Raw genomic sequence first — 26,839 nt, forward strand, 5'->3', positions numbered from 1 at the left:
TTCAATCCCCCCAAACCCATCCGGCGATCTCGTAATCCACCCAGCACCTGCGCACGATCTGACTTCATCGCTCCATCTCCTCGGTAGCGGACGTCTCGGACGCGTTCCAATCCTCACGCTGCCACTCCGCTGTCAGTCTGAAGCAGTCCCTCCCCCCGCCACCACCACCACCTCCTCCTCATCATCCTCCTTCTTCCGTTCATCCCTTACAGCCTCAACCTCTTCTCCACCCGCATTCTTTTTCGATTTAGAGCTTTCGTGACTGCAGGGATTCATCTTCTTGGTTCTTTCGGTAAAGTCACGTAGAAGGGAAATAACAAAAAATAATTCTACGTGACTTTACCGAAAGAACCAAGAAGATCACCCCATTCTCTTCCTCTTCCGTCGCCCCTCCACTCATTCCCGTCCCTCCCCACGTGCCCTTTCGTGATCCCCGAAGTACTCCTCTATCGCTCTCAACCCCCTTCCCTCAAATCCACACCTCCGATTGGCGCGGTTGGCTACGTACGGTGCGAAAGAAGTTCAACGTGCACCAGAGGTCGCAAACGAGTTTTGATTCCTTACCCGTACCCGTACCCGGCCGCACCAGGGTCGCAAGCGGGTACCCGTACCCGGCCGGGTACGGGTAGCCGGGTATCGGGTAGGGTACGGGTATCGGGTACCCGGTTGCGACCTCTGACGTGCACGTACGCCCCTGTCACCTCCGTCATTCCATCCTGTGTCACCGCTCTGTTAGGCTATGCCCGGCATCTTGAGAGGAGGTGCTCCAAATAAACATATGCATGGACATGTCCAACTTCTTGTGCATCGTACGGAGTGTGTCCTTGCCTAGGACCCGCATGAAGCCACTCTCGTTCATAATGGAATTGGCCCAAATATCACAACGTAGCAGGGACACTGCTGGACAAAAAAATATATAAGAAAACTGAAACTCGGCGGGTATTTCGTGACCGATATTGCTGTTGCTGCCGTTAATATTTGGTTTAAAGTTGCAGTGACCTCGCAGTTAATCATTTATATCACAGTGGCCACAGGTTTGTTTGGACAATGCGGCGACCTTCGACTTTCCTGGCCACTTGCAAAAGACCCGTGCCCAGTTTGTAGTTGGGGAACCCAGGATGGCTTTCCTTAAGGTCTACTCGGCCTCAAATTAGTACCTCCATATTTTGTGCGAACACGTGAATGACGTCAGCCTTGGGGAGGTCGCCACCCACCCACTCTGTGTGTGTCTGTGTGTTTTGTGCCGGCCTTCATAGGCGCTCGCTAACAGCACTTGCCCCCAAATGTCTGTTAAAAAAAGTCTACACGGCGAATCTTTGCGTGCAATTATCCGAGTGAGTATGCGCGTGCGTGCGTGTGCGTGTCGGTGTGTGTGTGTGCTAGCTTGCGCATGTGCGTGTTTTGAAACGCGATGTCACTGATGCAGCTTTGGCCCTAATTTCACCCCAGCTCAAATTTGGCAGGCGCAGTGAGCACACGCACACACAGCCACACATACACACACAGCCCCACATACACACACACAGCCCCACACACACACGCACAACCCCACACACACACGCACAGCCCCACATACACACACACAGCCCCACATACACACACACAGCCCCACATACACACACACAGCCCCACATACACACACACAGCCCCACATACACACACACAGCCCCACATACACACACACAGCCACACAAACACACACACAGCCCCACATACACACACAGCCCCACATACACAGCCCCACATACACACACACAGCCACACATACACACACACAGCCCCACAAACACACACAGCCCCACAAACACACACAGCCCCACATACACACACACAGCCCCACATACACAACCTCACATACACACACACAGCCCCACATACACACACAGCCCCACATACACACACACAGCCCCACATACACACACAACAACAACAACCGCCACGACGCTTGTGCCAGGCTAGGGGCACGTTGAGGCCACGTGAAGTGTCGAACGCCCGGTGGCAGGAGGTCACGGGGCAGACCCAGCAGGTGCCACGGGTCGACTGACTGAGACGACTGCTGGCTGATGCACCACCTGTGCCCCCTACTGCGGGGGCACACACACACAGCTACACACACACAGTTACACACACACAGTTACACACACACAGCTACACACACACACCGCTCAACACACACACACAGCTCCACACACAGAGCTACACACACACAGTTACACACACACAGCTACACACACACACCGCTCAACACACACACACAGCTCCACACACACAGCTACACACACACAGTTACACACACACAGCTACACACACACACCGCTCAACACACACACACAGCTCCACACACACAGCTACACACACACAGTTACACACACACAGCTACACACACACACCGCTCAACACACACACACAGCTCCACACACAGCTACACACACACAGCTACACACACACAGTTACACACACACATCTACACACACACACCGCTCAACACACACACACAGCTTCACACACACAGCTACACACACAGTTACACACACACAGTTACACACACACAGCTACACACACACACCGCTCAACACACACACACAGCTCCACACACACAGCTACACACACACAGTTACACACACACAGCTACACACACACAGCTACACACACACACCGCTCAACACACACACACAGCTCCACACACACAGCTACACACACACACAGCTACACACACAGCTACACACACACAGCTACACACACACACAGCTACACACACACACAGCTCCACACACACACAGCTCCACACACACAGCTACACACACATAGCTCCACACACACACACACAGCCACACACACAGCTACACACACACAACAACAACAACCGCCATTCGCCACTAAGTGGCGGTGACGTCACCACGATGCTTGTGCCAGGCCAAGTGCACCAGGCCTGGCACACACACACACAGCTACACACACACACAGCTCCCCCACTCACACACACACACACAGCTCCCCCACGCTCACACATACACACAGCTCCCTTCACTCTCACACACACACATAGCTCCCCCCACTCTCACACACACACACAGCTCCCCCCACACACACACACACAGCTCCCCCACTCTCACACACACACAGCTCCCCCCACTCACACACACACACACAGCTCCCCCACTCTCACACACACACAGCTCCCCCCACTCACACACACACACAGCTCCCCCACTCTCACACACACACAGCTCCCCCCACTCTCACACACACACACAGCTCCCCCCACTCACACACACACACAGCTCCCCCACTCTCACACACACACACACAGCTCCCCCCACTCACACACACACACAGCTCCCCCACTCCCACACACACACCCGGCTCCCCCCACTCTCACACACACACAGCTCCCCCCACTCACACACACACAGCTCCCCCCACTCTCTCACACACACAGCTACACACACAGCTACACACACACACAGCTACACACACACACACACAGCTACACACACACACAGCTCCCCCCACTCACACACACACACAGACACCCGCAGTTTGTGGTGCGCGCGGGGTCATGACTCGGTTATGAACCGGGCGGCAGCCTCCTCCACGCACACGCGCACACAGACACACACACACAGACACACACGCACAGACACACACGCACAGACACACACACACAGACACACACGCACAGACACACAGACACACACACAGACGCATACACAGACACACACACACAGACACACGCACAGACACACACACAGACACATACACAGACACACACACACAGACACACGCACAGACACACACAGACGCATACACAAGCACACACACACAGACACACACACAGACGCATACACAGACACACGCACAGACACACACACAGACGCATACACAGACACACACACACAGACACACGCACAGACACACACACAGACACACACACAGACGCATACACAGACACACGCACAGACACACACACAGACGCATACACAGACACACACACACAGACACACGCACAGACACACACACAGACGCATACACAGACACACACACACACACACGCACAGACACACACACAGACGCATACACAAGCACACACACACAGACACACACACAGACGCATACACAGACACACGCACAGACACACACACAGACGCATACACAGACACACACACACAGACACACGCACAGACACACACAGACGCATACACAGACACACGCACAGACACACACAGACGCATACACAGACACACACACACAGACACACGCACAGACACACACACAGACGCATACACAGACACACGCACAGACACACACACAGACGCATACACAGACACACACACACAGACACACGCACAGACACACACACAGACGCATACACAGACACACACACGCGCGCACGCGCGCGCCTCACTCGCACACAAAGGAGCCCAGTTTAGCGTCGTGCTGTGGGGGCAAGTGCAGTTAGCGAGCGCCTATTAAAGGACGTGCCCGTCGCTGACAAAACAACCCCTACACCCCCCCCGCACCCCCGCAAAGGGTGGCCGAGAGGACGTTGGTGGGGGAAATCGTCGATGTCCGTGGTGGGGTGTGCGTGGTGGTGTGTACGTGGTGGTGTGTGTGGTGGTGTGTGCGTGGTGGTGTGTGTGTGATGTGTGTGATGTGTGCGTGGTGGTGTGTGCGTGGTGGTGTGTGTGTGATGTGTGTGGTCGTGTGTGTGGTGGTGTGTGTGTGATGTGTGTGGTCGTGTGTGTGGTGGTGTGTGCATGGTGTGTGTGCGTGGTGTGTGCGTGGTGGTGGTGTGTGTGTGTGATGTGTGTGGTGGTGGTGTGTGTGTGTGATGTGTGCGTGGTGGTGTGTGCGTGGTGGTGTGTGTGTGGTGATGTGTGTGATGTGTGTGGTCGTGTGTGTGGTGGTGTGTGCATGGTGTGTGTGCGTGGTGTGTGCGTGGTGGTGGTGTGTGTGTGTGATGTGTGTGGTGGTGGTGTGTGTGATGTGTGCGTGGTGGTGTGTGCGTGGTGTGGTGGTGTGTGATGATGTGTGTGTGGTGTGTGTGGTCGTGTGTGCGTGGTGATGTGTGTGTGTGGTCGTGTGTGTGGTGGTGTGTGCGTGGTGTGTGTGCGTGGTGTGTGCGTGGTGGTGTGTGTGGTGGTGTGTGTGTGGTGATGTGTGTGATGTGTGTGGTCGTGTGTGTGGTGGTGTGTGCGTGGTGTGTGTGCGTGGTGTGTGCGTGGTGTGTGCGTGGTGTGTGTGCGTGGTGTGTGCGTGGTGGTGTGTTGTGGTGTGTGTGTGGTGGTGTGTGTGTGGTGGTGTGTGTGTGGTGTGTGTGGTGGTGTGTGTGTGGTGGTGTGTGTGTGTGGTGTATGTGTGGTGGTGTGTGTGTGTGATGTGTGCGTGGTGGTGTGTGCGTGGTGGTGTGATGTGTGCGTGGTGGTGTGTGTGGTGGTGTGTGCGGTGGTGTGTGTGTGATGTGTGTGTGGTGATGTGAGCGTGGTGGTGTGCGTGGTGGTGTGTGTGTGATGTGTGCGTGGTGGTGTGTGCGTGGTGGTGTGTGTGTGATGAGTGCGTGGTGGTGTGTGTGGTGGTGTGTGCGGTGGTGTGTGCGGTGGTGTGTGCGTGTGGTGATATGTGTGTGGTGATGTGTGCGTGGTGTGTGTATGGTGTGTGCGTGGTGGTGTGTGCGTGGTGGTGTGTGTGGTGGTGTGTGTGTGGTGTGTGTGTGTGTGCGTGTTGATGTGTGTGTGGTGGTGTGTGCGTGGTGGTGTGTGCGTGGTGGTGTGTGTGTGTGTGTGGTGTGATGTGTGTGTGGTGGTGTGGTGGTGGTGTGTGCGTGGTGGTGTGTGTGGTGGTGTGTGGTGGTGGTGTGTGTGTGCGTGTTGTGTGTGTGTGGTGGGGGTGTGCGTGGTGGTGTGCGTGGTGGTGTGTGTGGTGTGTGTGTGTGCGTGTTGATGTGTGTGTGGTGGGGTGTGCGTGGTGGTGTGCGTGGTGGTGTGTGTGGTGGTGTGTGTGTGTGTGCGTGTTGATGTGTGTGTGGTGGGGTGTGCGTGGTGGTGTGCGTGGTGGTGTGTGTGGTGGGTGTGTGTGTGTGCGTGTTGATGTGTGTGTGGTGGGGTGTGCGTGGTGGTGTGTGCGTGGTGGTGTGTGTGGTGGTGTGTGTGTGCGTGTTGATGTGTGTGTGGTGGGGTGTGCGTGGTGGTGTGCGTGGTGGTGTGTGTGGTGGTGTGTGTGTGTGTGCGTGTTGATGTGTGTGTGGTGGGGTGTGCGTGGTGGTGTGTGCGTGGTGGTGTGTGTGGTGGTGTGTGTGTGCGTGTTGATGTGTGTGTGGTGGGGAGTGCGTGGTGGTGTGCGTGGTGATGTGACAGGTCGAGTCCGGATATTGCGAGCTCGACTCCCGCCCACGGCCAACACCGGTGACGATTATACGAATAGTCGGTACTGGGCCTCCCCTAGGGCGACTCAGCCTCAGATTAGCACGAAGAGCGTGCACCGTAGGAGATCTCGTCACGTGCCGTTCCGGCCTTCATAGGTGCGACTAGCTGACGGCCTGTTAAGACTACACGGGGGATGTGTGTGTGTGTAAGTGTCTGTGTGCGCGCTTGTTGTATAGGAAGGCATTATGGGGGGAGCGGTGGTGTAGTGGTTAGCGTTCCCGTGCGCTGCAAAACCTGGATATTCCGAGTTCGACTCCTAACATCAGTGACAATTGTCTGAACCGTTCTGGGTCCTCCCCCTACGTCGACTTAGCCTTGAAACGAGTGCCTGGTGCGGTGTGTAAACATCATCGCTTGGGGGAGACAAAGGCGGTCCGGCTGCACGTCGTTCTCTGTTTTCCTGCCACCGGCGAAGCCGTTAATGGAATTGGCCAAACAACCGCAACGCGATGGAGCCGAGCGAGAGTTTTGCCTCCGATTTATCTTCACAAAATTTTTCAGTTGGACTGGAAAGCTCTCGTTGAGTAGATTAGCAGCATCCCCACGACGTGCCGAGTCACTCGATATTCACACCTCGCATTCGGCGTGAGTAGCGACACCTTCCCAGGTATCCCTGCGAGTGAACTTGGGGATAAACAGCCTCGCGAAAAAGGTCTGACCCAATTCAGACGGACGGGAGCCATTTGTAAAAGCTTCAAATGGCAAAATGCCTTCCCAACGCCCGCCTACAACATTTGTTTAATTGAAAAAATAATAATAAAAAAAAATTCGGTCACGTATTTGTCACTCAATTGCTAGAATTCTGACGCAGGGGATTCATCCCAAGCCGGGTTGGCTGGCTGGGTTGGGCTGTGTTGGGCTGGGTGGTGGTGGTGGTGGTGGGCCGGGGAAGTGAACCCAAATCTCCAACCCACTCGGGTTCACAAGACACGTGGACACGAGCTGACGGGAGCAACATTGACTAAAGTGACGGTGGACCATGGTAAGTAAAAGGCAATCAGTGGCGAGTGACATCTGAACCTGGTTCACGGTGGCTAGATGTTAACTACCTCGCCTGGTGTACAGGAGGTCGTGGGTTCGATCCCGACCCTGACGCCTGCGGTATGTTTGGAGTTTGCGTGTCTCTCTCTCTCATCATCATGATGGCTAGGAAATGTTAACTACCTCGCCTGGTATACAGGAGGTCGTGGGTTCGATCCTGACCCTGACGCCTGCGGTATGTTTGGAGTTTGCGTGTCTCTCTCTCTCATCATCATGATGGCTAGGAGATGTTAACTACCTCGCCTGGTATACAGGAGGTCGTGGGTTCGATCCCGACCCTGACACCTGCTGTATGTTTGGAGTTTGCGTATCTCTCTCTCTCATCATCATGGTGGCTAGGAGATGTTAACTACCTCGCCTGGTGTACAGGAGGTCGTGGGTTCGATCCCGACCCTGACGCCTGCTGTATGTTTGGAGTTTGCGTTTCTTTCTCTCTCATCATCATGATGGCTAGGAAATGTTAACTACCTCGCCTGGTATACAGGAGGTCGTGGGTTCGATCCCGACCCTGACGCCTGCGGTATGTTTGGAGTTTGCGTGTCTCTCTCTCTCATCATCATGATGGCTAGGAGATGTTAACTACCTCGCCTGGTATACAGGAGGTCGTGGGTTCGATCCCGACCCTGACACCTGCTGTATGTTTGGAGTTTGCGTATCTCTCTCTCTCATCATCATGATGGCTAGGAGATGTTAACTACCTCGCCTGGTATACAGGAGGTCGTGGGTTCGATCCCGACCCTGACACCTGCTGTATGTTTGGAGTTTGCGTATCTCTCTCTCTCATCATCATGATGGCTAGGAGATGTTAACTACCTCGCCTGGTATACAGGAGGTCGTGGGTTCGATCCCGACCCTGACACCTGCTGTATGTTTGGAGTTTGCGTATCTCTCTCTCTCATAATCATGATGGCTAGGAGATGTTAACTACCTCGCCTGGTATACAGGAGGTCGTGGGTTCGATCCCGACCCTGACACCTGCTGTATGTTTGGAGTTTGCGTATCTCTCTCTCTCATCATCATGATGGCTAGGAGATGTTAACTACCTCGCCTGGTATACAGGAGGTCGTGGGTTCGATCCCGACCCTGACACCTGCTGTATGTTTGGAGTTTGCGTGTCTCTCTCTCTCATCATCATGATGGCTAGGAGATGTTAACTACCTCGCCTGGTATACAGGAGGTCGTGGGTTCGATCCCGACCCTGACGCCTGCTGTATGTTTGGAGTTTGCGTGTCTCTCTCATCATCATGATGGCTAGGAGATGTTAACTACCTCGCCTGGTACATAGGAGGTCGTGGGTTCGATCCCGACCCTGACACCTGCTGCTATATATTTGGAGTTTGTGTGTTCTCTTTCTCTCTCCGTGGTCGTGTGGATTTTTCTCCGGGTGCTCCGGTTTTCCACCTGCACATTTAGAATCCACGTGCATTTAGAGTGTTTGGCTGCTATAAAACGTCCACGTTACAAGTCACTTCGTGGAGATATCATTTGTGCCCGACTGTGAGGGCGGGCACAAGCCGGCGTGAGTAGGTTAAACGTTGAGTTTTATAAGGGCACCACGGGGTGACCAGCCCCTCCCCACCCAGCCCCACCCTCCCCACCCAGCCCCTCCCCACCCAGCCCCTCCCCACCCAGCCCCTCCAGTATTACCTTACTATAATACACAGCCAACATTGGATTTGACCTGCACGCGTTCTCTAAGGCACGTGGTCCTCAATTCTGGAGGCCTTACGATTTCGCGGTTGTGATATACTGTAAATCGAGATCTCAGGCGTGTTTTCGAGTCTGGCACGATGTCCGCCGTTTCGCCCCGCGTGTTGCAACGGAATACAGCTCGGGTCAGATTTCAGTATAAATATTTCTGATAATTGTAATGACAAAAAAATTGGCCGCGATGTGCAACAACAACGAACCCCCCCCCACCCCCATCAGTTAAAAAAAGAATTGCGACAAAAACGCGAAAATTTCCGATCGGTGTTCAATAGGGAGAGGGATTAACAATCAAAAATTTCCACGGAAATTTCCGATCGTGCTCGTCGAGAACATTCACAGGAGGAGGGGCGGTATTGGGATCGCTGCCCCGTAACCAAGTGGAGACCCCTGAGTCGGGAGGGGCTACCGGGGGATGGGTAAGGTGGGGAGAAAGAGATAACTAGCATATTCTTAGGTTTTTTCGGTAAAGTCACGTAGGTAAAAACATTAAAATTAATAAAAGTAAATTAAAATTAAAATCACGACGTTTCGGAGGCAACACAAGCTTCCGTCTTCAGGTGGAACCGTCACAGCCACGACAGCTGTATCAAGTAAATGAGAGATTGCAAGAGCTACCATTCCGTATATATAATGGTTGGAGAGGGGGGAAGGGCCAAGTACAGCACACTTTTTATTCATATGGTAAGGTGAGGCTTAAGAGGGTGAGCCTTTGTTATGGTTTGTGACAACTAAACATGGTGAATCCTTGCAGTCACGAAAGCTTCAAATCTAGAACAGATAACTAGCACACTAAGGGAAGACCAGCGATAGGGGAGGGTGGGGAACGCGAGAGGGAAGAAGGGTAGTAAAGGAACATGTTACAAATCTAACAATATACACGCATATATTATATTATTAGTTTATTATGTTTTATTTTATTTATTTTATTATTTCCCTTCTACGTGACTTTACCGAAAGAACCAAGAAGAATAATATACACGCAGCTTGCTTATGAACGTGAGTGTCGGTCTCCCATCTCCCCTAGGTCTTTAGAGAGCGAGAGAGAGAAAAAGCGTCCAGGCAAGCGTGCTTGCGCTGGTATCCTCCCACAAGAAGCCAAAAACCGAGTCACTGGTGGAACGAGGGTGAAGCGTCTCAACTTAGCAGGGGCCCTCCTGAAAACGAAACAATGTGACTCGCGCCGAGGCCTTTCCGTGTAAACTGAGGGCATTAACGATCGTCGCTGCTTCCTTATGACACACACACACACACAGTGCGCACAGACACCAGAGCGCGTTCAAGCAAACAAGCGCCTCCTGCTACATCACAAATGATCTGGTGATACTGCTGCTGTGCTAGCAGTGGCGCACGTGGACAATTGGCAACACAACTTTAATACACTAATAGGGTTTCGATTTAAAGCTTTCGTGACTGCAGGGATTCATCTTCTTGGTTCTTTCTACGTGACTTTACCGAAAGAACCAAGAAGACTAATAGGGGTTTTCCCCTTTTTTCTGGCAACAAAACTGACACCTTTTGCAAGGAATCATGCTTACATTAACCACAATACTTGCAGTCAAATGCAAACAAAAAACACAACTCTGATCATTTATGCATTGTCCTTGAAACTGATTGGTCCACACCAGAGACAGCTTTCTTTTTTGTTTGCATTTGACTGCAAGTGTTGTGGTTAATGTTAACATGATTCCTTGCAAAAGGTGTCAGTTTTGTTGCCAGAAAAAAGGGGAAAAACCCTATTAGTATATTTTGGTACTGGCAAAGGAGGTCCCATGATGTAACTTGACTACACTCGACAATAACAACTGTGTGTGTGTGTGGCCTTTCGCACCTCCCCATTAGCACGGTTGGCTACGTACGGTGCGAATGAAGTTCATTATACATACAAGAACACAATAATATATACTCGGCGACGTTTCAGGCAATGGTCTTTCGTCAGTGAAGATAGCACGTGAAGAAGGGCCATGGTCTGAAACGTCGGATGTGCTATGAAGGGCCATTTCCAGATTACACGTGTAAAATGTATCCTATAGAAATATCCTCCATCACAACTCGCGAGCAAATAACGCGGTGAATGAAACGGGTTGACTATGCGGTGTTGTGCTGACCACTTCACTTGCAAAACCCCGTTAGGAATCGAGACACGGCTATAAGGGGCCGTCCATAAATGACGTCACGCGATTTTGGACGATTTTTGACCCCCCCCTCCTTCGTCACACGACGTCACAAAAAGTCAGAGCTTTGTGACGTCAGATATGACGTCACAAAGCTCTGCCCCCCTCCCCCCCAAAAAATAAAACATGCTTCAAATCGCTTTAAACTATTATCATTGTAGTGCGTATTTAATGTGCCGCTGCACTCTGATGTTGTAGGAGAAAACATTTATTAAAAAGTCTATTTAATTAAGTAGAACGTGTTGTCTATATTTATTTAAAGTTGCGCATTTTGATGTGACGTCACATTTCTCAACCTTCCCCCCCCCCCCTTCGTCACACATCGTCACAAATGTCTGACCCCCCCCCCCCACCCCAGGTGCGTGACGTCATTTATGGACGGCCCCTAAGAGGTGCTGTGGCCGGCTGGCTCAGAAGGTTATCATCCTCATGGGGCGATTAGATGAATCGTCACGATTGCGGGTAGCGATTCAATTCAAGCCACGGTGGCTAGGAGATGTTAACTGCTACCTCGCCTGGTATACAGGAGGTCGTGGGTTTGATCCAGACCCTGACACCTGAATGTATATTTAGAGTTTGTGTGTCTCTCTCTCTCTCTCCCCGTGGAGATGTTAACTACCTTGCCTGGTATGTAGGAGGGTGTGGGTTCGATCCCGACCCTGACACCTTAACGTATATTTAGAGTTTGTGTGTCTCTCTCTCTTTCTCTCCGTGGTCGTGGATTTTTCTCTGGGTGCTCCGGTTTTTCCCTCTACATTTAGATTCAACGTGCGTTTCGAGTATTTGGCTGCTGTAAATTTCCAAGCGACAAGCCACTTCGTTGAACTATCGCTTGTTGCCAGGTCGCTTCTGTAAAAGAGCGATATAGCTCAGCTGGCCTTACCTGGTAAAGTTACAAAAATATAGTTCAGTTTATATCCTGTACAGCATTTGTACGAGTAAATTACTGGCTTGGAACAATCAACAGCAGCATCGCTTCTGACCACGACTGGCAGACGAAATGCCTACTTTGCGGGCCCTGTGCCGTACAGGGACAGCTGTCAATCGTATGTCCCCGAGGATAATTCACTAAATGTTCAAGCTGACTTCCCTTAACTTTAACGCACGCGTGATTTCTCCTCTGCAATGAATTTGGGACTTAAAAACATTTGACAGGTGTAATATTTGAACATTCACGAATAGTTTTTTTTGTCTCGACTCATTCATGGTTTTGTAATGTCATCTGAATAGGAAGATTAAATATATATAAATAATTATAAAAGATAAAATATTAAGATAATTGGTTTTTTACTCTTTTATCTGGCAACAAAACTGACACCTTTTTTACGAGGAGTCATGTTTGCATAGACCACAATACCTGCAGTCATAATGCAAACAAAAAACACAACTCTGATAATGTATGCACTGTCCTTGAAGTTGATTGGTCCACACCCGAGACAGCTTTCCTTAGAGCCTAGTCTCACATGGGTTGGACCAGATGACGCCAAAAGGCGCACAACTCAAAGACAATGCACCATCAGAGTATGAGAGCATGGGGTAAGCATTTACAATAAAAATGTTTTCATGCAAGTGTTAAAATCAATTGAATAACCCTACGTGCCCTGACTTTTTGCCCGCTCCGTACAACGCGTTCCGCGCCGCGTTGGTTCTTGCTGACAACGATGCGATGACGCTGTGCAGACTTGTGGAAGGTTTCAGTCCGGACGACTCTGCCGCTAACAAAAACGCCGCAAATTACAAATCGGTGTCATCCACGGTACATTACAACCACAAAAAAAACGTGGAAAACAGCAACGCAAGTATTCTGGTCTGGCCTTACTCACAAGCCGGGTCTGACCCGGCCCTAACCCTAACCCCGACTGTTTTCCAGATTCCGTGCTATTTGAGTCCCGATCCCACATGTGTGCGAGTCTAAATTCCACACACACACAAAGATACAAAGATCCCCCGTGTAGCCTTAACAGAGTGTAGGGGCAAGTGCTGTTAGCGAGCACCTATGAAGGCCGGAACGGTACACGAGGGGGTGGGTGGCCAGCACCACGCCCGACCGCCTTTGTCTCCCCAGTGGCGATGTTTACACACCGCACCAGGTACTCATTTAAGGCTGAGTCGACCTAGGGGAGGCCCAGGACCGGTTCAGATAATCGTCACTGGGTGTTAGCCGTGAGCGGGAATCGAACCCGGGTCGCCAGGTTCATAGCGCAGCGTGCTAACCGCTACACTACCGCATACACACATACACACACATACACACATACACACACACATACACACACATACACACAACACGTTGAACTTTGAATCCTACTTTGGTGTAATTATGTATGGCGGCCCTGCGATTGAATTTCGTGCGAGTTCAAGCCTCCACTTCTCGTGGCTGGCATCCCTCGCCTATTTACGAATTTACGACACGTGTATCGGCTAAATGTCCACAATTGGTCGTGTGGACGCACTGCACAGCGGACAGGCTAGTTGGGAGTATGAATCCCATTGAATGTATGTGCTGCACACGGTAACACAAACTAATTCTGTAAGACGCGTCTAAGCACCTGGGATTAGCACAGTTGGCGACGGAAGGTGCGAAAGAAGTTCAACATACATGCGTGACACCACCTGCCTCCCGGCAGGACTATACAAGCCCTGTCTCAACATGTACGTTTTTCCACGAATAGCAACACAACGTTACAGAAACGTTTTACTGGTAGGAACCTCCTGGTTACACCAGCCCACAGGGGATTATTGTGTCCGTCGTGCAGGGAAGGGCTAGGTTGGGGAGGGAGGGGCTGGGTGGGGAGGGGAGGGTGGGGCTGGGTGGGGTGGGTGGGGAGGGGAGGGTGGGGCTGGGTGGGCTGGGTGGGGAGGGGAGGGTGGGGCTGGGTGGGGAGGGTGGTGTTGGGTGGGGCTGGGTGGGGAGGGGCTGGGTGGGGAGGGTGGGGAGGGGCTGGGTGGGGAGGGAGGGGCTGGGTGGGGAGGGGAGGGTGGGGAGGGGCTGGGTGAGAGGGGTGGGGCTGGGTGGGGAGGGGCTGGTCACCCCGTGGTGCCCTTATAAAACTCAACGTTTAACCTACTCACGCCGGCTTGTGCCCGCCCTCACAGTCGGGCATATTTGCGGAATACACCACGCCGCCGTTGACCCTGGCCATTGATCGAGCAACCCAACGTTCCTACCAGCACTCTCCGCAGGAATGTGTCGTTGCTATTCGATCATCTTTAGCAGGTGTGGCTCAAAGTTCCCGGGGCCATCCAGTACTAACAGTGGCTTTTCTTGGGTAAAGTTGATCAATAAAATTTGATTTAAAGCTTTCGTGACTGCAGGGATTCAAATCATAAAACGTATTTGATTATTTCCCGTCTTACCTGACTTTACCGAAAGAACCAAGAATAACTCTGAACAAATTCAACCCCGTGAACAAATTCTCGTGGCCGAAAGTTAAATGTAAATTTTAAAAAATATAAGTTTTATTATTTTGTATATCTCAGAATCTGAATGTGTGCTTATCCTGCATGAAGGAATCCGATAAGCTATAAAGCTCTTTTGTTTTATAATTTTATTCTTTTCCTTCTACGTCACTTTACCGAAAGAAGCAAGAATATGAATCCCTGCAAGTCACGAAAGCTTAAAATCTAAATTTTGTTCAGAGTTGTTTACGGGGCTGCCGCGGATTTCTAATCGCTGCCGCGGATTTCTAATCGCTGCCGCGGTGACGTCACCGCCTCCCGTGGCGACCGTTGCTAAGGCGACGAGCGTTTGAAGCCAGCCAAGGCGTCCTAGGCCCAAGGGTCTTTTCAAGTTCACATTTTGTAACACGTCAACTACATTTTGCCGCCACCCGCCCCCCCGTCAGAGGTACTTTCACTTCTAAAGCACACCGACAGCAGACGTGGCGAGATTAAGCGCGCAATTGAACGCGACAGCTTTTAACGTTTTGCGTCGGGAGTCGTGAACGGGATGTCGGAGACTTGCGGCCTTGTGCAGGCTTCTCTTAGGCCGATGCTTTCCGTTACAAATAAAAAAAAACTCTTAAACAACTGCTGCGATAAACATCTTCAATGTTTGTCGTCCTACATTTTGTTTTGGCAGTACGTGTTTTTGTATAATTTGCATTGTCTTTTTTTCTCCCCCTTCATATCGGCGCCTAACATCAAGTGGCCCAGAGTTTTCGTGTCTTATCGTCTGTAACAAACACATTCTGGCTGTGACTGAGGCATTCCGAAATGCGGTTGATCGCGTACATTATCGAAAGCTAAGCAGGCTTGAGCCGGGATAGTTCTTGGATGCACGCTCACCGTGCATACCAGGTGCTAGAGGCTGCGTGGCTACGTGGAGTGAGGTGCAGCAGAAACATCCATTGTACAGTACTGTTCAGAGCGGTCCAGATGTCCTGTGATCCCCCATTAATTCCCCCCCCCCCCCCAACATGTTTTCCCTTTGCATATTAACTTCTTTCACATAACCCTTACTTAAAACATTAAGTTTAGGAGAATTAAATGGGGGTCAGAAGACATCTGTACAATCTTTCTTCTTAATTATGAGTTTAATAATGGTTCCCCTTTTTTGTTGAACTGTAAGACATTTCATAACGCTGACCGTATGGGCATTTAAAAAAAAAATCCATGAAAGGGTCTCAGGAACGAATTAGGTTTGTAAGCGGAGGACTGCCCGTATACAATCTCAATTGTTATTGACAGGCTGTGGTGGTCCACTGACGTTTAAGTGGCGGCAGCGTCGTCATCACCATCATCACCATCCTGATGACGACCCGATCCAAAGTGAGGAGCCCCCTGCAGAAGGTGCAGAGGAGCATCGACGACGTGAAGAAACGTCTCGACGCGCTCGTCGCCGAGGAGCGAGACGGCGGGCAGCGGAGCAGCGGCCCTGGCAACAGGGAGCTGGGACGGCGCTGCGAGGAACTCCGGGCGCACGCGGAGGGCGTCCGGCGGGAGCTCTCTGCGCTCGGCAAGGCGGACGAGCCGGCGCCCGTCTCCGACTACGACGGCAAGAAGCAGGAAGAGGAGCGCCGCCTGCAGCGGATCCTAGCGGAGCTGCGACAGCTGGCGCAGCGGTGTGCGCCACCCGACAGTCGTGAAGGCACCGAGAGCGAAGAAGAGGATGATGAAGAGGCAGAGGAAGGAGAGGATGATGATGAGGATGAAGATGATGAAGATGATGAAGATGATGATGAAGATGATGATGAAGATGGGGAGGAGGTAAAGCAGGTGAAGGGGGCGTTGGTGCAACAGGCAGAGGAAGCGGAGGGTGGAGGAAAGCAGACGAGAGAGGTGCAGCTGAAGACGTTTGTTGCGCTCAGCGACTTCACGTCGCAGGAGGCCGGCGACCTATCCTTCAGGAAGGGGGCGGTGCTGCTGGTGCTGAGCAAGAAGCCCGACGGCTGGTGGGAGGCACAGGACGAGCACGGCGCACGCGGGATGGTGCCCAGCACGTACCTGCAGCACCAGAAGCCGGACAAAGTCCAAGAAGACCAAGAAGATGACCAAGATGATGACGAGGACGATGACGACGAGGATGACGAGGAGTCAGTTCCTTCGAGCGAAGAGGAGGCCGGCAGCAGGCGGCACGACACCTCGTCGGGGCGCGCCCTCAAAGCAGCTCTAGACGACACGAGCGCCAGCGCCGCTATGACGGCGACGGGCGCCGTCCCCTCGGGATTCCGCCCGTCCACACTGCACCGGCTGCTGCTGCTGCGCGGCGAGGGCGCGGACGAGTTCAGTACGCGCGGCCACCTGCTGCCACGCCTCGGCCCCTCGCAGCTCTCCTTCCGCGACCTGCAGTGGAGCGAGGAGCAGGGCGGCGTGAGGCCGCGGACGTGCCGCGTCAGCCGCACCTTTTACCTCGCCGGCGCCAAGGCCATCCCGCCGCCGGGGCTCGGCGTGCAGGTGGCGAGCCTCCACGTGCGCGTGTGCCTGTTTGACGGGCGCCGCGTGCTGAGCAACGTGCACGCGGTGCGCGCCACGTGGCGGCCGCGCAACCCGGGCCGCTGGACCTTCTCTCCCCGCGTCGGCGGGCTGCTGCCGAGCCTCTTGGACGGCGAATTCTTCGCCCGCTCCGACAACGCCTCGCCCAACCTCGGGCTGCTGTTCGAGCTGGGCATCTCGTACGTGTTGCGGTCGCGCGCCGCCGCCACCGATACGTCACCGGCGGCGGAGCTGGAGCTCGGCGAACTCAGCTGCGGCTGGGCCTTCATGCAGCTGTTCACCGAAACCGGCCTGGCCATCGCCAGCAAGTCCTACGAGCTCGATGTGCACGGTGGCACGCCCTACGAGCGCGACGTCGAACTGGACCCCTCGGCCGCCGGCCGTGCCGGCGGCGCCCTCCGGCAGATCTTCTCCAACGCCAGGCCGCGGCTGTTGGTGAGGGCGCGCACCCCGGCGGCCCCGCTGCGGCGGGCGCTGGACCGCCTGCCGCAGACGCTGGTGAGCTGCGTCTGCTACGTGTCGGTGCTCGTGATGTACCGGCAGCTGCTGGCCAGCGCGCTGCTCGAGGGTCGCGGCGACGAGACGGACGCCCGGCCGGTGGCAGACGACGTGCTGGCGTCGCTGGGCGAGCTCGTCGGGCTGCCCGACGTCATGGACGCGCTGCGCAGCGTGTGGGCCGAGCGGCGAGGGGGCCTGCGCCGGGCGGAGCGCGCAGACCGCCGCCTCATGGAGGAAACTTTTCGGCGGGCTCATCGCGACACGGCGCAGCTGCTGCTGCACCTGGCGAACCTCCCGCCGAACCGATGGGGCCACGGGCCGAACGAGGCCGAGAGATGGATGGCGATCGGATCCATCCTGAGCCAGGGCCGCCAGGCGGGAGGCTCCCTGCTGGGACTACTGTCGCCCGAGCTGCAGCACGAGCCGTTTCACATCGACCAGGTGGCGTTCTCGCTCACGAGGGACGCGCCGGTTCACGCACGGGAGAGCGGTGGCGGCAGTGGCGGCGGGGAGGTCGCCGAGGCGGTTTAGACGGTCGTGTGGCGGACACCCGGATGAGATCTGGTGACGTGGACGCGGGGTTTTGTGGATGGAGAGTGTGTGAGGCACCAAGCTACAGGGCACTGTAAAAGGCAGTTCTGCAAAATTGATTCTTTATACTATACATATTGTTTAGGGAGGCAGGAAAAAATCTACTCGTCATGCCACACATAGTAATGCTCATCATGTCACTATAAAAGTGATGTTTTTAATTCGAGATACTGGAATTTGGCCATAGTCCAAAACTACATTTAACGTGATGACCTTCAATTGACTGTACTTGAGAACCTGCTTTCATCACTGGCGGCTGCCTCGATTCAAACTCAGAATGTTTTTATCAATAAGTATTTATTTTGCATTTTTCTCAGAATTAAATTCTAGTTATGCTATCAGCATTGTGTCATGGGACGAAATACATTTCCATCCAGAACTCTAGTAGCTAGCAGTGCATCACCCCGTATTAGAGAACAACAATGCCAATAATATGGGGTCACAGAACTACTGAAGTCACTTCCAGCCGACCTCTTTATCCACACTAGTGGCACAGCTTTCAATACCAGGCAAATATTGTGTTTCAGTTAGTTGAACAAAAAAAATTAACAGCTGTAAGAAGCCAAATTAAGTGAAAACCAAATGTAATGTGATGGAAGTATTTTTGTACAGTCATTGGTGGGTGGCGAGATAGTTAACAGGTGAGCGAGGTATTTAACATATCGTCATGGTGGTGAGATATTAATTACCTCTCCTGGTACACAGGAGGTCGTGGGTTCGATCCTGACCCTGACACCGGTATATTTGGAGTTTGCGTGTCTCTCTCCCTGTGGTCGCCTGGATTTTTTTCCAGGTTCTCCGGTTTTTCCCTCCACATTTATAATCAACGTGCGTTTAGAGTATTTGGCTGCTATAAAGTTCCACGTGATAAGCTGCTTTGTTGAGCTAATATATATGGCCAAAGCACTTCTAAAAAAGAGGAGAGCTGTATAGCTCAGTGGGCCTTACCTGGTAAAATAAACAAGAGTTTAATAGTTTCTAGCTTATCAGCTCACCACACTTGAACGCCCAGTTTAATTTGTAGGTGCCTATGAAACTCTACTGACTCGGTGCTCCTGATGCGTGAGCTGCCTGGCCATTACGCAAGTGGATTTTCTACACGGTTTTGAGCGTTATTTCCCCACATGCGCTGGGTTTTCCTTTGGTTGTGTTCTTTCCTCTCACAGTTAGTGGAAAGGAACTAAATTAAATTAAATGTCCAAAGTCAATCCCTCCTGAAATTGAGTCTTGAAACTAAGAATTCTTGACATTGGCATTGATTGCCTCGTCAGCTGTCACATGTGGGACCAGAAATCTGCCTGTGGGATTGTTGTCTTGGTACAAAGTTGTCATTGCTGCCAGTTATCCAAATACAGGACGCTCCTGAAAATTACTCTTGAGACTCAGGATGTTCTAGATAATTAAAAGTATATTTGTTTTATATCTGGTTATACCACATATGCTTTAAAGTAAATGTAGACTTTTTTTTGTCTCCAGAATATTGAAGCAAAGTTGCGGTTTTAAAAATAATGCAATCCTATAAATTGATAATGGAACCCATGTATTTACGTTTTAAATAAAGTGTGTTATTTAAACTGTAACCCATGATTGTGATCCACTAAATCTTTAAGGTCAAGTGGTCATCACCGATGCCATTGATGTCACCACACTTAACCATCGTACAAACCACAGCCCAAAACTCACCCTCTGTGTAACACTTCCACAAGCTGGAAGATGGAGCTATAGCAACCATATCCGAAATCACCATTAGTCATGATCAATCCACTGCTGGATTAAGGCCTGCAAACCATTACCATCTTCCACAATCCGCTCTGTAATATTCCACCAAGCACCTGCGCATCAGATGATGCCAAGGCAGCCTCTCACTCTGGATGTTTCTCTCCTGATACTTATATTCCTTTATACTGGGAGGAACCTCCTGGTTACACCAGCCCACAGGGGATTATTCTGTCTGTCCGTCGTGCATCTAAAAATGGGAGGGGTGGGGCTGGGTGGGGAGGGTGGGGAGGGGCTGGGTGGGGAGGGTGGGGCTGGGTGGGGTGGGACTGGGTGGAGAGGGGCTGGTCAACCCGTGGTGCCCTTATAAAACTCAACGTTTAACCTACTCATGCCGGCTTGTGCCCGGCCTCACAGTCGGCCATATTTGCGGAATACACCACGCCGCCATTGATCCTGGCCATTGACCGAGCAACCCAACGTTCCTACCAGCTCCCTCCGCAGGAATGTGTTAGGTTGCATGAGTTTGGTTTCGAGGTTTTGGGCTCATGTGCCTTTGGCATTGACAGCACATGGTTACACACAGTCCGAATGCAAGGACAGTTAAAAGGGTTGGGGTGCCAAAGTTAACTCCCCGACTACTTGAATCTCTATTGTAATGTAGCTTGACAATTTATTATCAAAATTTTATTTAAAAGCGACTCATGCTAGCAATGCAATTTACTGGTTAGACCATATCTGACGCTATAGTAATGTCACCTGTTACCAGAGTTAAGCGGTATGTCTTTCAGTTAAGGCCAAAATTTGTACCGCGCGTTGTTCTTCAGCAGGAAGGTCCCAGCAGACAGCGTGCCAAGCAATGCGCGGTACGACCCGAGAGCGCATTGGAGGAGAGCCGTACGGCAGCGCAAACCACGCAAACCTCCATGGCAGTAAAACGCACGCCAGTTTAAACGCTGCGCTGACCGACGGTGACCTTGTCTCTGAGATGGGGGGGGAGGAGGGAGGGAGCAGGTTTGCGGGGGGGGGGGGGCGGTGGGGAAGGCCGGGCACGGCTGCCGAGGCTCTCGGGGTTATTGAGCGGGCAAACGGAAAAGACCTGACGATCTAAAGGGACCGCCCGTCGTGCAGCACCAGCGGGGAGAAGTCGGGAGGGGGGGAAGACGTTATTACCGCTAAGCTTCCTTTTAACCCAACCGCACCGCTCCTAACCGCCACCGCCCGCCGACCCGCTCCTCACCGCGCCACGGCAAGCTTGCGGCGGTTTCATTTAGACGTCGCGATTCGGACGTTTTTTTTTTTTACTAACCCGTAATGAAGGGATTTTTGTAATGCATTTCGAGTTGGAATGCTGTCGCCAACACGTCCGGATGGGTTGCCCCGAAGCACAATGCATTTACAATTGCAGGCTGCGAGCGGTTTTGGGTAGAAGCAAGCGAAATTATTGGCGTTGAAAGTAATAACAAAACCGATTTGCTCACCGCCGTAGAAAAAATTATACGAGCGGTAACCTGCAGCGGGCGACCTCATCGCTGCTGCCTCTATGTTCCCTCCGTACATCTAGCGTGCACCTTCTACTCGCGGGCTACGGAACGCCTCGCTCCCAGCAATTTCGTTTTTCCTGAAAATCGCTATCTGCAGGGACATAACAAAAATATGTTTGCAGGAAAGTGGCGGGCGGAGTGGCTCAAAGGTCACAGCGCTGTGCTGGCACTGCAGGGACCCTGGATTTGAACCCAAGCAGTCTGACGTCATTAAGTCGGATTGTAAAGTGCGGTGAGTTGATGGGCTCAGCCTGGTTACCAATGACTGCGCGCGAAAACAAACGCAAAAAAGCCATCGCATTAAATTTAGTCCTGCACTTAACTTGGCAAAATTCCAGCTCTGAGAATTAAAAAAAATTCTGTCATGCCACAAACCTCTCTCACGTGCATGTGTAAAAAAGACTGCCCACTGTTGTGTCGACAAAGGTCACTGAGTGGATCTGAGGTAGATCTCTGAGACCTACTTCCATTGCCTGTTCTCCAACAGGAAGGGTTTAGCTGAAATACAGCACTTTAAATAAAAAAGATACTGTGATTATACCACCATGTGACACATTATCTCTGTAGCCAAGCGGGTGGACAAGTGCTGCCCCTATTGTGTGGACAAGAGGTTACTTGAAGGCCTCTCAGAGGTAGCGCTCCCCTGCACGATGTCTGAATGTATACTTTGTCTCGTGACATGACGTTGATAGTGCAATTGTGCTGTAATAAAAGCGTATTGCAGCACTAACTAACCGGAGCCTTCGTGACCTCGCCATCAAACCCAACACAACGATAACGCTGGGTGGGGGTCTTTAAGACTCGATCACCTGCAAGATAAACCCTTGTGCGTGGAGATATCACTACGAGACCTTGCCTGCTTGCCTTGTAAAAAAGAAAGCCCCACCTTGTACTGCTTTATAACGGATGACAGGCCGCCTCTCACGACCGGAGTGTCAGCCAAGCTAGGGAAACGCGCTCGAAAGGGTGACCGCCTTGCTGATGGCAGCGATGAAATCAGTCGCTGTATTGATCATTGCATCGCAGGTCCACAATAAGATGGTAACGGCTTGGGGAGACCTTCTAACAGCAGTGGACTGATCATGATTTAAACCGATGCAAGGCGCTTTGAGCGCTATGAGTGCAAAGGTGGCGTAAAAACAAACGGCAACACTAATAGCAGTAATAACAATGGTCAACAATTTTGGGATGCTGATTCCAAATCTGGCATCAGTTTTTGTCTATCACATCAGGTTTTTGAGATATCAAATATTGCATTTTCAATAAAAATTGCAGAAGAAAAATATTAAATAAAGGTGGATATCTACATAAAATTATATTATAAACACACTATCCTAAAAATACAGCACCATATTTTAACACTAAAGCAGTCACTGACTCGCAACAACTTGCAATCATAAGTGACAGAGTTAATTTCGGGTAAAATCAATGAAAATGGGGTATGCCGATATCATAAAAAGAGATGTGATAGAGCAAATCTGAGATCAGATTTGGAATCAGCACCCTGAAATTAGTCTAGAACAGCTGCAAAAGTCCAGGCCAGAAAACAATGTATTTTTTTTATTGTTGACCAGTGTAATCCTTCGTACGTGGTGAACATCGGATCACCGCACATGGGTCATCCGCACAGAGCCAGGCGGCATTTGGTTTGAAGCCAGATTTATGAGGTGTGTTTTTTTTTGTGTGGTCAATGGATTCCATTCTGAATCAGCCACACTATGCTTCAGCACCGGGCTTATAACGGATGACAGGCCGCCTCTCACGGCCGGAGTGTCAGCCAAGCTAGGGAAACGCGCTCGAAAGGGTGACCGCCTTGCTGATGGCAGCGATGAAATCAGTCGCTGTATTGATCATTGCATCGCAGGTCCACAATAAGATGGTAACGGCTTGCTAATTAATGCTAATTAATTATTAAGTAATAGTGTTTACAATTGACTGTGAAATAGAGATGTGCAATGACAAAATGTAACCTTATGTGGGTATGTGGGTATACTTGGGCTGTTTTTATATATAGTATAAATTGATTATCTTTCATTTAATTTAATTTTTATTTTCTTGTTTTATTTAATTTAAATTTATGAATGATGTCCTGACTGGTGAGCATTTTAAATTTCGTTGTACTGGTGACAATGACAATAAACGATCTATCTATCTATCTTAACCGCTGCTGAGATTCACAGTACTCCGAATGTCGATAGTATGTCTACAAAACCAACACGGTTACTGCTTAACACGTGGGGTTTCGTGACCAATATCATCCGCAACAGGTTTTTTTGGGTTAGATCGCGTAAATATTAAAATCTGGCTGTCGCTTGATGAAGCTAGCTATAATTACTAGGGAAACGTCGTACTCAAGATTCTAAATGTTGTGGCTTTGCTCTCCAACACACAGGTTTACGCGGCAAACCTTACGAATTGGCTGTGACGGGTGGTGGCGGGTTTAACGACACATTTATATATCTCCGTGATCTAACCCAAAAAAACCTGTATTATGGACAACACGGTACTGTATTAGGTTTTATAAACACAGCGTTTGCTATGCAAGCGCAGTGCGCTAACCACCTCGCTCCCGTAACTACCACCAATGTAGTTACGGGAGTACATTTTTGGATGTGGGAATGTAGTTACGAGACCGGCATGCAGCAGCCTCCTCTTGCGAGTGATGTCACAAGGGTCTTAAATGGCGTTGGTGCACTTCGGTAAATTTGAATTACGCAAGTTACCGGCCTGCGAAGTAGCGTGTTAATCAGTGTGTTAATTTCATGAACAAAACGCATTGAGGAAAATATTCGTCAGCCAAGTGCTTAAAATTTTAATCAACGATGACCGGGCAGATGAAAACCATCAAGCGCGACGATGACTACGGCTGCCGCTCACCGAAAATTCAACACGCGACCGATCATGGTGAGACGGCATCAACAGATGTCGACGAAAACTTTGACAGCTGATGGCTTTAGCCAACTCAATTTAGAGGGCGACTAGATGAAATCAACAGACTCAGACGCAACTAGAACTCTGCAGTTTTCTGCCAACACTAAAGGCTCCGACGAAAATAACAAATGCTGACTCGACGGACATTGGCGGTAATCAAACCGTCGACTCCGCGATTTCCTGGCGCAGTGGCAAGCACGCCGACTTGTCAGGCTTGCGTGCGATTTATCAGCCGAATTTAGCGCTTCCGTCCCTTCGGAAGGAACGAGCCACAGAGACGCTGTGTTCGGGGAGGACATATTTACGGTGGCCGCTGACTTTCGAGAGGGAGTGCCGATTGTAAGAGGAAGCGGCAGAGGAAAATGTTTGGGTGAAATGAAAGCTCCCTTTTCTTGTTCATTAGACTCAGCATTCCACTTACTCTCCCACACGCCCGCTCATTCTCACTCCCGACTTACACACCCACTTTGCTTGCTCACTCCCTCACCTACTCAATCTCTCACACACTCACCCCACCCACCCATTCACTCACTATGTCCCACCTGGTTACTGACCCATTCGCTCACTAAACCAATCGCTGACTCTCCCATCCACTCAACTCACCCACTCACTCATCCACCTACTTACTCATTCACACTCACCCACCCACACTCTCATCTGTTCACTCACCCACTCACTCGCTCACTCTCCCACCTGCTCACTCACTCACCCATGCTCCCATCTATTTACTCACCCACCCACTCACCCATTCACCCACTCACTCACTCGCTCGCTCTCCCACCTGCTCACTCACTCATCTGTCCTCTCATTCACCCACCCATCCACTCATTTACCCACCCACCTGCTCACCCACTCACACTCTTCTCACACCTGCTTACTCACTCATCTGCCCTCTCTCGCACCCGCCTGCCCATGGAGAAACAGCGTAGGCACTGGTGGGGGGGGGGGGGGGGGGCGCGCACCCCCCCCAGTGCTCTCTACACACGGTGACGCACGCGTTTGAAGCTGAAAGCGATACCGAGAAAAAACACGACATAAAATACAGACGTCATTCAGAGGCCCCGAACACAGCAGCTCACGTGATATCACTGATCTCCATGGCACAGCACTCACCAAGCTCTCACACAGCATATCTCCCTGCACCGACATGTCAAGGGCAATACGGCACAACCTCACGTATCCGACCGTCACGCGTCCGCCCCGACCAATTAACCGGCCCACACCCAGTGCAGTATTGTTTGTGAGCGGTACGACCGTCATGTGCTACAGATGTTCACGAATCCAACGTTTTCACACACACACAGCCACGGCTTCTGAATCTCGCGTACGTTTGCTTACCTCCAAAGCACGGCCAAGCAATTCCCTGTTGTTTACAGCGGTGCACACTTTATTTTTTTTATCCGCTAACCTATCTGTGAGCAGTGCAATGGTTATTTTCAATTGACGTTCACAAATCCGACCCTTTTTCACATATCCGCCTATAACATCATTCCACAGCGAGTCGAATATATGCCACGTTGTACTGTTTTGATGAGATTGACTCACTTACGATAGGCTCGCTGCCAAGTCCCATTAATAATTGAAAGTGCGGAGGCGGCAGGGTCGCCCAGAGGTGAGAGCGATGAGCCGGCACCACTGGGATCCTGGGTTCAAATCCAGGTTTTAGCTGCCTGTGATTCAGAGGTCGCAAACAGGTTTTGATTCCTTACCCGTACCCGTACCCGGCCGCACCAGGGTCGCAAACGGGTACCCGTACCCGGCCGGGTACGGGTAGGGTATGGGTATCGGGTACCTGATTGCGACCTCTGGGATGAATCCATGTTGCAGGCGCGGGTGGGTTGATTCTAGGAACTTGAATTGTGAGAAGAGACAAGACGTTGGGAAATGAGTGACAAACGGTTACTCACCAGTGACTCACGGCCTACCCAGCTACCCGTACCCGGCCGGGTACGGGTAGCCGGGTATCGGGTACCCGATTGCGACCTCTGATCTCTGGTATTTCCGCCGTTGGCTCTGCCCCCTCCGCTGTTGACCTCTCCCAACACTCAGTAGGCACCTGACGCTGCTCACGCAACACCGCTACCGGTTACTGCATTGCGATATTAATACATACTTTAATACATTACTGCAATATATAATAATAAAATACAATCTTGTGCGTCGCTTACAGCGCAATAGATTACACTCGTTCTCAACACACTTCCCTGAATCATTGCAATAGAAATAAAACACAGGTACAAAGTCACCCACAATGCACCACCAGATCTCGTCAGATCTCGAA

At 51.4% G+C, this 26,839-nt stretch overlaps 1 protein-coding gene across 1 annotated transcript; it reads left to right on the forward strand.

Annotated features, from left to right (window-relative positions):
* The first annotated feature begins 14,953 nt into the window (after nucleotides 1-14,953).
* NPHP1 (nephrocystin 1) lies at nucleotides 14,954-20,326 on the forward strand. Its single transcript, XM_061568123.1, has 2 exons — nucleotides 14,954-15,191; nucleotides 16,034-20,326. The coding sequence occupies exon 2, from the start codon at nucleotides 16,097-16,099 to the stop codon at nucleotides 18,305-18,307; it is 2,211 nt and encodes a 736-aa protein (XP_061424107.1). The 5' UTR covers nucleotides 14,954-15,191; nucleotides 16,034-16,096; the 3' UTR covers nucleotides 18,308-20,326.
* Nucleotides 20,327-26,839: the final 6,513 nt, after the last annotated feature.

The sequence above is a fragment of the Lethenteron reissneri genome, chromosome 40 (assembly GCF_015708825.2).
Source record: "Lethenteron reissneri isolate LAM-NWPU_2019-01 chromosome 40, ASM1570882v1, whole genome shotgun sequence".
Taxonomy (NCBI): domain Eukaryota; kingdom Metazoa; phylum Chordata; class Hyperoartia; order Petromyzontiformes; family Petromyzontidae; genus Lethenteron; species Lethenteron reissneri.

Bases quoted from the DNA above. Each gene is read 5' to 3' on its own strand.
- NPHP1 (XM_061568123.1), top strand. From the start codon at position 16,097: ATGACGACCCGATCCAAAGTGAGGAGCCCCCTGCAGAAGGTGCAGAGG.